The sequence below is a fragment of the Pelodiscus sinensis genome, chromosome 19, assembly GCF_049634645.1.
Source record: "Pelodiscus sinensis isolate JC-2024 chromosome 19, ASM4963464v1, whole genome shotgun sequence".
Lineage (NCBI taxonomy): Eukaryota > Metazoa > Chordata > Testudines > Trionychidae > Pelodiscus > Pelodiscus sinensis.
In genome coordinates, this window is record NC_134729.1 from 21,180,177 (window position 1) to 21,195,442 (window position 15,266).

General features: G+C 54.5%; 2 protein-coding genes across 2 annotated transcripts in view; one reads left to right on the forward strand and one right to left on the reverse strand.

Annotated features, from left to right (window-relative positions):
* Window positions 1-4,859, forward strand: part of LONP1 (lon peptidase 1, mitochondrial) — a 34,645-nt gene extending 29,786 nt beyond the window's left edge. Inside the window, exons 16-18 of the mRNA XM_075902981.1 lie at window positions 674-882; window positions 3,189-3,353; window positions 4,464-4,859. Coding sequence (XP_075759096.1) covers window positions 674-882; window positions 3,189-3,353; window positions 4,464-4,628 — 539 coding nt within the window. The 3' untranslated portion in view covers window positions 4,629-4,859. The remainder of the gene's footprint in view (window positions 1-673; window positions 883-3,188; window positions 3,354-4,463) is intronic.
* A 3,479-nt stretch (window positions 4,860-8,338) lies between these two features.
* On the reverse strand, window positions 8,339-14,988 carry RPL36 (ribosomal protein L36). The gene is made up of 4 exons (XM_006126805.3): window positions 14,852-14,988; window positions 13,354-13,448; window positions 9,767-9,901; window positions 8,339-8,470 (listed from the first exon to the last, which is right to left on the reverse strand). The coding sequence occupies exons 2-4, from the start codon at window positions 13,444-13,446 to the stop codon at window positions 8,381-8,383; spliced, it is 318 nt and encodes a 105-aa protein (XP_006126867.1). The 5' UTR covers window positions 13,447-13,448; window positions 14,852-14,988; the 3' UTR covers window positions 8,339-8,380.
* Window positions 14,989-15,266: the final 278 nt, after the last annotated feature.

A 15,266-nucleotide genomic window follows, 5' to 3' on the forward strand; every position in this document is an offset into this window, starting at 1 on the left:
CAGACTTAGAGAATCCTCTGAACTGTCATTCATGCTTAAATTCGACACTTTACGCCTCGGTCTAAACAAAGACACTAACTATCTTACCTGTTACAAAGATAGCTTCCCCAATTATCAGTTCTAATATCATTAGCTCACAGACATTTACCTCCTCCCCCCCCATCCTTCTTCTGTTCTGAAATTTGATTTGTCCTTTTCATGTGTGTTCATTTTTTTAATTGTATCCTTTGGTATATATGGTTGTGCCAATTTTCTTCCACTATTTGATCTGAGGAAGTGGGTCTGGCCCACGAAAGCTCATCATCTAATAAACCATCTTGTTAGTCTTTAAAGTGCTACATAGTCCTGTTTTTTGTTTCAGCTACACCAGACTAACACAGCTACATTTCTATCACTATTTTAAAATAAAGCACTTTGGGATTGTAAGGCAAAGAATCTGTAGCCATCCGATCTTGTTCCTGTTGGTGCCACAGTACTGGAGAGCAACCCTAGCGATGCTCTACGCCCTGGCTCGGCGGTACCAGTGTTCTAATGGCTTTACTGGGTCCTCCCCAGCCGCTAGCTGGAGACTGTCAATAAAGCATCCGTCTGACTTTTAAGCTAAGCAATTAACAGCTGTCTAGTCTTGTTCTTGTTGGACTCTTTAAAAGGTTCCTGGTTTCCTTTTCCTTAGGAGGTTCCACTCTATTTATTGAAACCTCCCTCCGGCGCCCCAAAGACAAGGATAATAAGGACGGGTCCCTTGAAGTAACAGGCCAGCTGGGAGATGTGATGAAGGAGAGTGCCAAAATCGCTTACACCTTTGCTCGAGCTTTCCTGATGCAGAAGGATCCCACCCTTGACTTTCTGGTGACCTCCCACATCCATTTGCATGTTCCAGAGGTAAAGAGACCTGGGGTCCCTGGGGGCTGTAGTCCAGGGTAGAGCTGGCATGTTCTCCTTAGAGCCAGTAGGCTGAAGAAACCTCTTAGCCTAGTCGCACGCACTCTGTGGAAAACCTGCTTTCAGCACGTGACAATTTCCCAGACAGTTCCTGACAACATTCCCTTGAGCTTTGCTGCCAGCTCCTTTCCGGCGAGCACATGCTGAGGTGATGCTATGCACGCTGGGGGCTGGGATAGACTTTGCCCTGCTGGGTATATGGCCAAACCCAGGCACAGAGGTGATATAATTTCCCCTTCAGATAACTGGCAGAGAACTAGGAAGCCTGGGTTCAGTTCCCGACTTCAGCAGGTCACACTCAGCAGTGACACAGGCCTCTGACTTCTCCTGGGTGTATCTGCATCACCCACCTGGGTGACTCAGGCTTACGGGACTTACCCTGGCCGTCTAGAACTAGCTGTGTAGACACTGCCGCATAGCCTGGCGTGTCGACTCTGAAGCCTGAAGTAGGGGAGCCAGAGCTTCAAAGCACTGCATACACGGTGGGTTTTAGAGCACAGCTTGACCTGGGCTTGGAGGCGTGTAGATGGGTCCTTCGTGTTCTCCTGGGTCTCTGTGCCATTAAACACAGATTGAAAACCACTGAGGGTATGTCTACACTACAGCACTATTTTGAATTAAGCTAATTCGAAATAACGCATCTATACACAAAAACTATTTCAAAATAGCGTTTTGCTATTTCGAAATAGCACGTCCACACTGAGTGGGATCTTGAACCGAAGTTAAGGCTGGCCGGAACCAGTGCCGGCAGGGCATCAGGTTAGGACTTAGCGTGTGGGGCTGCTGCCTGAGGCTGATTGAGCTTCGTGCTTAAAAGGACCCTACTCCCACCCTGGACAGACAGTTCTCAGGGTTCTCTGCTTGTCCACCTCAATGAGGGACAGCAAAGCAGTCCTGTCTTTGAGTGCCCTGAGTGCCCGCACTCGGGACACCACAGCACTTGGCCAAATGGAGCCAGAGCTGCTCCAGGGCACCCCGGTGCGTCTCCTGGGGTCGTTGCTATCAGCCCAGCTGCACTTGCTGCAGGCTGCCATCGGGGGGCTGTCAGGATCCAGGAGGCCCTGAGGGAGAGCGTCCGCCCTGAGGAGCCTTCGGAGCCATCCCGGTCCTCTCCACCAGGGGCTAGTGCCCCATTCCTCCTTCATGTCCTTCCACTTACCCCTCCCTAGCCCCCCTTCTTGACACGTATGTTCAAAAATAGAAACTGGGTTTATTGAACAAAACTGGGCCAGGGGAGGGGGATAAGCCTCTGGGGAGACTGGGAAAAGGAGGTGGGAGAGGGGAAGAGAGGGGTGGGGGAAACCTGGGAGGAGGGAGCTGGAAGGGGGGAAGCGAGGGGGAGGGGAAGCTCAGGGATCAGAGTTGGGGGGTCTCGCCGGACCAACCTGACTTTCATGAAGACCTGCTCCTGGGTTCGCATGTGGCCTTTGGTGGCCAGGCTGGCAGCTATCCTGCCGTAGACGGCCGTATTCCTCCATCTAGGGCTGAGATCATGGAAGTTGGGGGCATCCCCCCCAAACCTGAATAAGGTCCATGATTTCCACCCTGGATCTGGAGGGCGCCCACCTTCTCCTGCCCCTGTCAGGCTCCTGGGAGCTGGCTGACTGCTCCTGGGGAGTGGTGGAGGGCTGGCTGCCAGTGGCTTGCTGGCTCATGTTTTGGGGCCACTGGGTCAGGGGCCTCGGTGGCCACTGCTGGCTCTGGGTTGGCACAGGCACTGTGGCCAGAGTCTACCCCTTTAATGGCTCCGGGGCTGGGGGAGAGGAGAGTAGGTTTTCCTGGTTGTGCCCAGAGTGGCCACCAGGGCTCCCTGGGAAGGGCTGGAGGCCCCCTATTTCGAATTAGCTATTTTGAATCTGGTGTTACTCTTCATAGAATGAGGTTTACCAAATTTGAAATAAGTGCTCCACTATTTCAAATTTATTTTGAAATAGCGGTTTGGCTGTATAGACGCTATTAAAGTTATTTCGACTTAACTTTGTAGTGTAGACATACCCTGAGAGAAGTGAAGCTAATATTAGAGCCACATGGCAGTTGTGATGTTTGAGCGGGTTCAGGATTCCACCAGTAACACCCATGAAGTAAATCGAATGCTGCAGCATCAGCCAGCAAAGCTGGAGACCTGCTGACGTCTGGTCGTGGGCTTTGCTGCCGATCTGTGCACCGCCGTGCCAGTAAGAGGTGCCCCCACACAGCCTCGGACGTGGTTTGAATGGTTGCCAGCGTGTGGCTTTTTCTCCCCCCAGGGAGCCACTCCCAAGGACGGACCAAGCGCCGGGTGCACAATAGTAACGGCCTTACTGTCCCTGGCCATTAATCGTCCTGTGAGGCAAAACGTGGCCATGACTGGAGAGGTGTCGTTAACGGGAAAAATTCTTCCTGTGGGTGGAATCAAGGAGAAGACGATTGCAGTAAGTGCTTGTTCCCATTGCCCACGCTCATCCGCTGGTGCACTGCAATGGAGAGGCCCCTCAGGGAGCTTGCTGTGATTGGCCGCACTGTGCGACCAGACTCCTGCTGTCGGGGGATTAGCAGCAGGTTGTGGAGACGGGGGGCTGAGGTAATATCTCATTGGACCGACTGCCCTTGGGGAAGGAGAGGAGCTTTTGAGCTACACCGAGCTCTTCTTCAGGCCTGACCCAGCTTGTCTCTTTCCCCAACAGAAATGGGTCCACTAAATGTGATTTACCTCAGCCACTTTGTCTAATAGCCTGGGGCCAACATGGCGCCAACAGTCCTGCAGACAGTCGGTTGTAGTGTGGCCTGTATGCATGGCCACAAGGCCAGCTCTTTTTGGCACCATCGCGCTGGCCTTGTGCTGCACCTGAGACGCAGCTAGTGCAGCGGTTCTCAACCTGCAGCCCCCATCGGCTCACAGCTGTAGCCCACGTCACATCCTCAGGGCCATACAGGTAGTATTGGATGTGGCCCACAATGCCCCGGGGTGGAGAACCACTTATCTAGCATGTTAGAAAACCTTGCAGGAGGGTGGAGTTTGAACCAGAGGGTAGGGAGGGGCTGGTAACTGAAGATTATCTAGCTTGAATAGCTTCTGGAAGAGTGAGGGGTCTATTGGAGGGGGGGAGAGTTAAGGATAGTGGTAGGTTTGCTTCTCTGAAGGAAGCATTGATAACCTCTATTGGTGGTGGGCAAAGGCTTAGCCCTTTACAACCATTCATTGACTCTAAATTATCCAACCCAACCTGGGTTAGACCAGGGGTTTAAAAGCCTTCCCGTTGGGTACCCAAGTATCCACATTTAAAAAAAAGAACCAGGCCTATTAAAGTGATTCATGGCTCAGACCAACCATGGCAGCATTTCTATTTCCCGTGTTCTGGGCATGTCATAGTGTGGAGGAAAATGTTTAGACACTGACAAATTGAGAGAGAGACAGTATTATGCAAAATGCAGGACCGTGCTAAATGGAGGGGGTGTATTTTTCGCAAAGCAATGTTACAGATTTTCCTTTGCTAAACTGACTTCCTACCACGGTCCATGTAAACGTGTCCTTTCCTCTCCAGGCCAAGCGAGCTGGTGTTACCTGCATCATTCTCCCATCCGAGAACAAGAAGGATTTCTATGACCTCGCTGAATTCATTACAGAAGGACTGGAAGTGCATTTTGTTGAGCACTACAGCCAGATATTTGACATAGCGTTTCCAGACCTGGCTACTCCTGCAGGATGACTTTTGTGCGCTGGTTGTACTGACAAGGTGTCGGGCCCTGGCTGCTCTCACCACCCCAAAAGCAAGCTGGTCTGGGGCAGTTAAACATCTGGAGCATAACTATTGCTGCTGCGCAGCCACTGCAATTTGATCATGGCTTCATTTACTATTGCCTTGGGCAGTGAGAGGCATTTCCCACTTCTGTTTACAAAGTGATTTAATTATGACCAGATTAAAATATTTCTATTAAGATGCGCTGGCCCCAAGCTGTGGAGCTCGTCCCTTGTGCCTCAGCTGCTGAAAATGGGATTCAGACGGGTGTATAAGTTAGGGATGTAATAGTGTAGTTGATTAACCGATAAGCAAAAGCTCCTAGGTAAATGCTATAGACCAGTGGTCCCCAACCTTTTGTGGCTGCCGGGTGCCATAGGGCGGGGCTGCTCACGTGCTGGGTGTCCGGGGGTGGGGCCACACATGTGCCGCATGCTGGGGGTAGGGACTGCCCATGCACGCTGAGCCCAGGGCTGGCACCATGCATGTGCCGCGCGCCGCCCACACGCCCAGGGCTGGCACCACGCATGTGCCGGGGGCGAGGCCAGTCCAGATGATTCGGCAGGCGCACAGAAATACCCCGGTGGGTGCCATGGCGCCTGCAGGCACCGCGTTGGGGACCACTGCTATAGACTAACCCTCTCCGGCAGCCAGGTTCAGGACCTACCCCTGCTGCAGCTCTGCATTTAAAGTGTATTAAGGTAGGCGGGACAGGCAGCCCCGCTCAGCTCCTGGACCCAACACAAGTTGGAACTCAACCCCCCCCTCCCGGACAGTAACTGCTGCCTCTGTGTCTGCAAGGGGAGCTGGTTTTTAAACTGGCTCCCTTTGTGGACCAGCTCCTGCCTGGCCCCCTGATACAGAGGCAGGAACATGGAGTGGCAGGGGTCTCCTGGAGAGTAGGGCCAGAGCGCACTGGAGCCTATAGAATAGTCGAGTAGCTGATAAGAATTCAGGAGGTTAATTCACCGTTCAGTTACCAATATTTAACAGCCCCCGTAAGTGACTAAAACCCTAGTTTTTCTATGAAGCTAGGACTAGTGGTAGCCTTTGTGTAAGGCAGGGTGAGGAACCTAAGGCCCAGGGGCTGAATGCGGCCCCTAGCTTGCTTGGATCTGCCACTTAGCCTAGGGTTCCTCCTCAGCATTGGAGAGCCTGGACTGGTGCTCTAGCCTCACTGCTGCTATGTGCTGTGGGGCTGAAGTACACAAAATCTACTAGCCTGGGCCCATCTCGGCTCTGATGCTGGAGAGGAATGTGGGAAGTGTCTTTTCGGTCAGGGGACATGTCAGTGGAGGTGTTTTGGGGTTTGTGCTTCTTGCTTGTGGGAGGTTCCTACTCAAAAAGGGTTTTGCCAGCCATCAGGCCTCTCCCCGCTTCCCCCACAAGGGGTCAGCTGTTACAGCACCTGAAATAAATTGTCGGTACCCACAACCCACCATAACTTTTGCCAAGAGCACTCTGGGGGGCTGATGGCTGGCAGATTCCAGGGTGCAGTGTGGTTGGGGGGACTGGCATGGATAGGAAGCCTGGTTTAGCCCAAACAAAATACAGGACTATGTAGCACTTTAAAGACTAACAAGATGGTTTATTAGATGATGAGCTTTCATGGGCCAGACTGAGGAAGTGGGTCTGGCCCACGAAAGCTCATCATCTAATAAACCATCTTGTTAGTCTTTAAAGTGCTACATTGTCCTGTATTTTGTTTCAGCTACACCAGCCTAACACAGCTACATCTCTATGGCTTAGCCCAGTAGTTCTTGTAAGCAACATGGTCATGCGGGGCTCCCCACTTCCATTGTAGTGGCTAAGTGGGGGAGAGGGCCTGAACCAGGCATTTCTCCCAACCGGAAGGCAACCAGGGCTTAGCCCCTGCTGCAGCTAGTGTGGCCTGTTCCAGGATCTCCCAGACCCAAAGCTTCCCAACCATGTCTGGCGTGGCCTTGTTCCCAGACTTCCCATGGTCAGGGCAGACTGGACCCTCCCTCACCTTTTCCCCTGCTGTAGCCTGGCCTGACCCCCCCACCACCGAGCCTCCATTCCCAGCACCCATTCTTATCTTTCTGCACCTCAACCTGCCACACTCAGAACCCCTTGGCTCCACCCCCAGCTCACAATTTCTTGTTAATGCACCAATATGATGATGTGCTGCACATAAACTTCATTCTAGTGTGGGGCAGGAAGATTTGGGGGAACCATCTGGCAACTCTGCTGCTTCTCTCACAGCCTGGCCTTCCTTGGTGGTGCAGTACTGGCTCGCAGTTCCTGCTGGGCAAACCCCTCCACTATAAATATATTCCTTGGGAACAGCTATATTCACCACTTCCCTGTAGCTGGTAATGCTGGCCAGTGGCTGCTGATACAGGCACGTACATGATCAGGTGTAAGGCAGTTCAGAGAAAAATCTGTAAAAAGGAACAAAGCTAAATCCTGGCATTTCACTTCGGCCTCAAAGGTAGCTGCAGCCTTTCTCCTCCTCTCCCTCCCCCAGGTGGGTGCAGCTGAATTGTCTAGTTCAAAAAACCCCACACTCCTGAGATGTTTCCTTGGGGGCAGCTAGCGCTAGCTGCAGCTGTCATTAAGAGACGATGCTCCCCTCAAGAGCTGCTTTAACTTAAGGGCTAGTTCAGGCCTGGGCAAAATACAGCCTGTGGGCTGGATCCGGCCCATGGAAGCAGTGGGGAGCCCCAGGCAGGCTCCCCCGCTTGCCCCATGCAGAAACACAGCTGCAGGGCTCAGGTTCTGTTTTAAAACTAGAGGGGAAGGTGGCAGATTCAGGGGCTGCCCCAGCCCCAGAAACCAGCCAATGGGAGCTGCTTGTTGGAATAACAGGCAACCATGAATACCCAGGGTCCCTCTTCACTGAAGCACATGGCCGGGCAAGCAGGTAGGCTGGCTGGGAAACCTTTTAAGCTCTGCCAGCAGTCTAGTTTGGCCACTGGCTGGTAAGTCTCCTGGCCACAGCCTGCTTCTGGCACCCCAGCCCTTCCCTGCCCCTCCCCCAACTCAACATACTCAAACCCACTGTCCCTCTCATACCATCTCCCAGATCTGGCACCCCAATCTCCTGCCCAAGATCCCAATATCCAACTACCCTAGGTCACATCCCAAACCCCAGCACTCCAGTCCCCTACCCTAGGTCACCCAAACTCCAGTCTCCCTTCTGCAGCCAAGTCCCTTACCCCGAGCTCCCTTCACCCAACCTCCAACCCAGACCCCGCATCTCCTCCATTAGTATCATGAAAGAGTGCAGCCCTCAACCTCTTTCTTGGAGTGCCCCACCCCTGGGCTAGTGAATATAGGTCCCAGTTTGCCCTGATCTTTAAGGCAAGGAGTTCCTTCATGGATAGGCCCCTGCATTCCTGTCTCTGCTGCTGTGTCCAAGCCTGGGATTGGGGAAAGGACTCAGACACCTACTTCTTCAGGAGACTTTCCCAGCAGAGGACAGACCCAGATTTGGTTCTTGCTAGTGAAATGAATAATCCCAACCCACCACTTCAGCCCTCTCCAGAAGGGGCAGCGTCAACATTCCCCTTCCTTTCACGCAGCTGCGCGAGCTAATGACATGCTGGTTCTTCACCCAGACACAGTGTCCTGCTGCAGAAGGGAGACAAGTTTAGCCCTTTAACCCCGCCCCCCCGCCAAGCTTTCTCCGGTTGCTAATAACGATACCACGCTGCTGTGGTCTGAGCACTTTAATGAGTTATAGGAGTTGGTGCCGCTTAATCCTTCTTGGCAGCGGCCTTCCTCATGGCTGCCAGAACATTGCTGAGCTCTTCCCGTTTCCGCTTGGCTCGAATGTGAGTGCCAACCTGTACACGAAAGAAAGCACCAGCATGAGCCATTACCCACTACAGCACCTGCATGAAATCCCGTGTCTGGCCCTTATTTCTGCCTTTCATTGCTCAGGCTGCTTGGGGAGACAAAGCAAATATATGTGCATGGGCAAAAGCCTGTACAGTAGAGTCCCGATTATCCGACCTAAATGGGACCCACAGGTGGGCAGATTACCAAAAATGTCAGATAATACGGAGTACAGAACATTACTGTACAGTAGTTGATTCGGGTGCTCCGGGCGAAGGGCAGCAGCACTTGGGGGATGTTCTGCTTGGAGGCCACTGAGAAGGGCGGCAGCAGAAGCAGCATCAGCAGCACCCAGAGTGCCGGGACAGCAAGCGGGGCCATTCTCCCGGCCTGCGCCCAGGGGCTGCAGGGAGGGAAGGGGCCAGGCAGGGATGGGGACCAAGCGGCGCCGGCAGGAGGCGCCAACCCACGGGCTGGACTCTCAATCGCCCGCCACACGCTGCAATTCAAGGGACGTCAATGGCTGAGGCAGGGGAAACGGGCCCGGTCACATGGCAGGTCACATGGCGGGCGGGCGGCCAGCCGGTGGCAGCACAGGGTTTTAGTTTTGCTTTCAGGGCTGCTGCTGGAGCCTCTTCAGCCGGCATGGCAGTGCGGGGTGGCTGGCCTTGGGGGCCGCATACTCGCGCTGTGCTAGGCTGGATGGGGATGTCTCGCGGAACCCCAGGGTTTATCCGGCTATGTCGGAGAAAGCGGAATGTCGGATTACCAAAGGTTGGATAATATGGACTCTACTGTACTAAGATTACAAAGCAAACAGGCTTGAAGAAGTGAGAGAGAGAGAGAGAGAGAGTGTGTGTGTTGGGGGGGTCCTTCCCTTTGATGGCACTCCAATCAGCTCCCCCCCCCCCCATCGTTCTCTTGCATGCAGAGCTCACATCTCCCCTTGTTTTCAGAGCAGTTTTATTTCCATCTGGTCCAAGTCGCTGGGTTAGCAGCATCAATCCAGCTGCAGCTTTGCAATATAAGAGAAGCAATTTCTGGATCTCCCTTCGGGGTTTCCCTCAAGGGAGCTTCTCTACATTCTCTCCACCCCGAGCTCAACTTAGGTTAGACACAACTGTAGGCTACTCTTGTACATGAGACTTCCCTCAGGCTCCTGAGGGCTCATGGGAAGCAGAACCAAGCTGGCTGTAGGGTGGATTCTCTGATGGGGGAAAAGGAGGGAGAAGAATGGAAGGGGAGGGGCTCGCAAAGCTACCTAGGACACTCATCCTCTGCAGGATGAGGCTCAATTCACTTACCCTTTTCTTTATGAACTTCAAAGCACGTTTGTCCTTAGAAACTTTCAGCAATTCCATAGCACGTTTCTCATAGGGGGCAAAGCCACACACCTCTCGGATCATGTCTCGCACAAACTTTGTGTGTTTGGTCAGGCGCTGCAGAGAGACCATGGTTCAGTGTAAGAAAACATCACTTCCCTAAAGCCTTGCTAAATCAGTAGTTGGGCTATATGCTGCAGGCAACTGGAAGTTGTTGAAGAGCCAGAACTGCTGTGATTCTGGTATCAGTTGCGCACCTGAAGAATACTTCAAGGAGACCCCAGCTTCTAAAGGAAAACAGGGTCTCCTTGGGAAATTGTTCATTCCTCATTTGTTACAGCTGCGACAAGATGACATTTCAGATGCAGTAACAAACCTTGTGCAAGCAGCAAGGTTTGAGAAGAATGCCATGTACAGAAGCAAAGACTATACAGACGCTGTAGGTCTGTGTAAATAGGCAGCCTTCCGCATGCACGGTACCTCATGCACAGCTGGCACAAGAACACAAAAAATAAAGCATAGGTGAACCCAGATCAACTCAGGATCCGAGTGTAAATTGTGAATGCCACCGCCCGCAGATGTACATAGTAGGGGTGGCTAAGAGAGGCAGGACAAAGGTGGTTACTAAGGAAGGAGAATGAAGCATGTAAGAGGAGTCATACAGGTCAGACCAAGGGTCCATCTAGCCCAGTACTGTCTTCCAGCTGTGATCACTGCCAAGTGCTTCAGAGGGAATGAAGAGAACAAGGAGTCAAGTGATCCGTTCTGTCTCCCTTTCCAGCTTCTCCCCTAGCAAAACCTAGAGTGTGGGGCTGCATCTCTGCCCATCCAATGATGGCCTTCCCCTCACAAATTTATCAAGCTCTTTTTTGAACTCTAAATGTTATAGTCTTGGCCTTAACAACATTGTCTGGCAAAAATCTAAGGCTGACCCTGTGTTATGTGAAGAAATAATTCCTTTAGTTTGCTTTTAAACCTGCTGCCAATTAAGTTCATCAGGTGACCCCTGTTCTTGTGTTACAGGAAGGAGTAACTAACACACACTTCTTTGGCCACTATCTCCACACCAGTCATGATCTTATAAGATCTTCATCATATCCTTCCTTAGCTGTCTCTTTTCCCAGCTGAGAAGTCCCCGTTTTATTAATCTCTCCTCATATGGAAGCCATTGCATACCTTAAATGTTTGGTGGCCCATGGATATAGAAAACTGACCATACTCAGAAAACATTACAGGCTCATACTGAGGAAGAGCACTGATGGTTCTATTTCTCAGTGCCTCAGTTCTGCAGGCCAGATCCCATCTGCCCCCAACATTAGCCAGTTAGAGGGGCAAACTCTTCTTTTCCTGGCCAAATGACTGGGAGTGGGAAAGACAGCACTGAGCTCAGCTAGTTCTCATTCACTCCCTCCACTAACTCTGCCTTGGTCACTCTCTTTGACAGTGCCCATTCGAACACAAGAATTTCAAAATGCCAACAACTGAAATTAGCAAATCAAATACTGAGTTTGTTTGGGTTCACTATCTTGGTATAAAACTAAATGCTGCAATTCATGCCTATGAGACTGGTACTAAAAATCCTAAGAATCCCACCAGCAATTGATAATCACCGGCTCTGCCAGAGTTTCCTCTAATTTTTCCCCACACATGTGCAGCATGATTTTAGTTTTGTGCACTGATAGGGAGGTGACGTGTCACATGTCAAAATTCATGTGGTGGTGATGCGGTTGGGGTGCTTGGCTCAGGGCTGGGGTATGAGCTGGGGCTGGGTGAAGGGGTTAGGATTCAAGCTGCTCTGTGTTTACAATGGGGAGAGAGAAACCCGCACCCCTAGCTCGCTGCCTCTCCCCTGGCCACAGCAGATCTGGCTGGGCAGGTTCCCGTAGCACCGGTACAGTGCTTAATAGGTTGCTAAGCGTCTACACAGCTTACAGGAATGTAGCCTTGTGTGGGAAGAGCCCTGCTGAGTAGCAGCAGCACCTGGAAAAGCTTGAGTACACTGACAACTTTCCGAATCCTCACACTCTGGAATGTACCACCACCATAACACTATTCTGCCACTATTTCTCTCACTACTGCCAAGTCAAGGCCATGCCTCTTACTGCTCATGCATCCTCAAATAAGGAAAAAGTTACAACCTGGTATCACACATAAATATATGCAATGGTCTTAAACTGCAGCAAGGGCATTTTAGGTGGGATATTAGGAAAAGTTTCTCAACAAGCAGCTGGAATAAACTGCCCAGGGATGTGGTGGAATCTCCATCACTGAAGAATTTTTAAAAGCTAGTTAGACATGAACCTCTCAGGGGTTCTCAAACTTCACTGCACTATAACCCCCTTCTGACAATAAAAATTACCAGGAGGGCACACCAGAGCCAAGCCCACATAACCCCTGTTGCCCAGGGGGGCAGAGGGATGGGTTAAAGCTGAAGCACAAGGCTGCTCCTCTGGGTGGGAGGCATGTAACCTTAGCCTTGGGTGGTGGGACGTGGCCACCAGCCTTGGTGAATCCATTAAATGTCTCTGACAATTCCTCATCTAGAGCAGGGTTTTCAATTTTTTTCTCACAACCTCGTTGAAAAAATTGTTGATGCCCATGACCAATTATACCTTTTGACTAGTGGGCAGGCTCTGGGGTGGGAGATGGGGGAACAGGCTTACATCCTGTGGCTCCCAGTCAGCAATACAGTAGGGATGCAAAGGCAGGCTTCCTGCCAGTCCTAGCACTGAGGGATGCTCTGTGTCCAAAAGCAGCCAACAGCAAGTCCAGCTCCTAGGCAGAAATGCACAAGCAGCTCTGTACCCTGCTCTTTTCCGCAGACACCCCTCCTGAGATGTGGCCAACGGGAGTACAGAGCTGGGGCTTGGGGTGGGGCAGTGAGCAGAGCTCAGTGGCTCCCCACCTAGGAGCCAGACCTACTAGGGGCCACTTTCCGGCAAAGCACGATCCACGGGGCCAGAACAGGCAGGTGACCCAGCCTCTGAAAACCAATCTAGATAATACTTCGCCCTGCCATGAGTGCAGGAAATTGGACGAGATGTCCTTCTGAGGGCCCTTCCAGTCCTCCTCACTCCACACCACACACTTCAGATCTTTATATGTACCCTAATACACCAAAACCCTCCCAAGTGAGGGAGGCTCTGCTACCAGGACAATAAAAAGCAGAACTGACCAGGAATTAGAAAGAAAAGCTCTGCACTGCCCAGAGTCAAACCTTGCCTGTATTAAGCACCCATGGGTTCCTGCACTGTGCTGCTCTGGGCAGACAGTAACTTCCCAACTGCTTCAACAGCTGCAAGTCACTGAGCATTGTAGGTCCCGTCACAGCCCCCCACCAAGCATCAGCTTTTAAGCCAGCCTTCCCTCTCTCGGTGCCGAGGTCTCAGCCCTCGCTCTTCCACAAGAATGGGAGACACCCCAGCCAGCTACCTCCAGAGGATTCAGCACCGTCCTGCTCAGCTCTAGGAGCCAGGCATGTGGCTGGCAGTGGGTCCAGCATCACCAAGTGGCACAGCAGTTCCAGGTCAGGTTATGGGCTCTGGACACCCAGCCCGACATTCACTCACCCCTCTGCGGCGACACTGCCGGGGCTTTGACACGTTCTTCGTCACCTTGTGACCCTTGCTAAGGCCAACGGCCATGGGGTAGCGGATCGCCATGTCTGCGGGGAGAGCGGCAGTGGGTCAGCCGTGGCCCTGCTTGGCCCCCACCCCACGTCACTAACGCCCCACCCTGAGAAAGCACCTGCCATGCCCCGGCCCAGCTGCCCACCCCCATGGTACTGTCCAGCCCAGCACCAGCCACCCCTCCCCGGCCCCACTGCCCACCCCCATGGTACTGTCCAGCCCAGCACCAGCCACCCCTCCCCGGCCCCCCTGCCCACCCCCCATGTTACCGTCCAGCCCAGCACCTGCCACCCCTCCCCGGCCCCACTGCCCACCCCCATGTTACCGTCCAGCCCAGCACCAGCCACCCCTCCCCAGCCCCACTGCCCACCCCCACGTTACCGTCCAGCCCAGCACCAGCCGCCCCTCCCCGGCCCCCCTGCCCACCCGCACGTTACCGTCCAGCCCAGCACCAGCCGCCCCTCCCCGGCCCCACTGCCCACCCCCATGTTACCGTCCAGCCCAGCACCTGCCACCCCTCCCCGGCCCCACTGCCCACCCCCATGTTACCGTCCAGCCCAGCACCAGCCGCCCCTCCCCGGCCCCACTGCCCACCCCCATGTTACCGTCCAGCCCAGCACCTGCCACCCCTCCCCGGCCCCACTGCCCACCCCCATGTTACCGTCCAGCCCAGCACCAGCCGCCCCTCCCCGGCCCCACTGCCCACCCCCATGTTACCGTCCAGCCCAGCACCAGCCACCCCTCCCCGGCCCCACTGCCCACCCCCATGGTACTGTCCAGCCCAGCACCAGCCGCCCCTCCCCGGCCCCCCTGCCCACCCCCACGTTACCGTCCAGCCCAGCACCAGCCGCCCCTCCCCGGCCCCACTGCCCACCCCCATGTTACCGTCCAGCCCAGCACCTGCCACCCCTCCCCGGCCCCACTGCCCACCCCCATGTTACCGTCCAGCCCAGCACCTGCCACCCCTCCCCGGCCCCACTGCCCACCCCCATGTTACCGTCCAGCCCAGCACCAGCCACCCCTCCCCAGCCCCACTGCCCACCCCCATGTTACCGTCCAGCCCAGCACCTGCCACCCCTCCCCGGCCCCACTGCCCACCCCCACGTTACCGTCCAGCCCAGCACCAGCCGCCCCTCCCCGGCCCCCCTGCCCACCCCCATGTTACCGTCCAGCCCAGCACCAGCCACCCCTCCCCGGCCCCCCTGCCCACCCTCATGGTACTGTCCAGTCCAGCACCAGCCGCCCCCCCCCCCGGCCGGAATCCACGGCCCGGACGCCACCCCCATGTAAACCCCCCAGCACCAGCCGCCCCCCCAGCCCGGCCTCAGCCCACGCCCCCGGCCCCCCCACATCTCGGATCTTCCCCCACCGGGAGCCCCCAGCCCCTCCCGCCAAAGGATGGACGCGGATTCTCCCGACCGGCCAGGCTCGGCCTCACCTGCCCCAGGCCGCACGGCGCCGCACCGGAAGGAGAAAGAACGAGACCGCGCGCGGAGCTCTGGGATAGCCAACACTCCTTCCGGTCCTCCTATGCTGAGGAGAGGGAGCGCGCCCGCATGAGAGAGGGGAACTCCTAAAGGGGCGCTCTAACCATAGAGGGGCGCTGTGCGTCAGAGAGAGGCTGATTCAGGCTGCGTGAGAGCTGGGGCGGGGCGTGTGTGAGCTCAGCCCCGCCCCCCACGTGTCTTGAGCACAGCAGGGCTTGCTAGAGTCCAGGCGCCCATGTGCCTGCAGGAGGCCTTAGCTGGTGCGCTTGCCCTGCCAATGCACCCAGCGCTGGGTCTGGCTGCTGCCTCTGCCCAGTGGCACTCTGGCCTCTGTGCCCAGGCCCACCTATTGGTGTGGGACCGTCT

What these genes read in the sequence shown, in the direction of transcription:
- RPL36 (XM_006126805.3), bottom strand. Translation starts at nt 13,446, where the DNA reads ATGGCGATCCGCTACCCCATGGCCGTTGGCCTTAGCAAGGGTCACAAG. An exon ending in GGCAGTGTCGCCGCAGAGGG is followed by an intron (nt 9,902 to 13,353) that starts GTGAGTGAATGT and finishes GTCTCTCTGCAG; the next exon opens with CGCCTGACCAAACACACAAA. An exon ending in TGAAGTTCATAAAGAAAAGG is followed by an intron (nt 8,471 to 9,766) that starts GTAAGTGAATTG and finishes TTTCGTGTACAG; the next exon opens with GTTGGCACTCACATTCGAGC.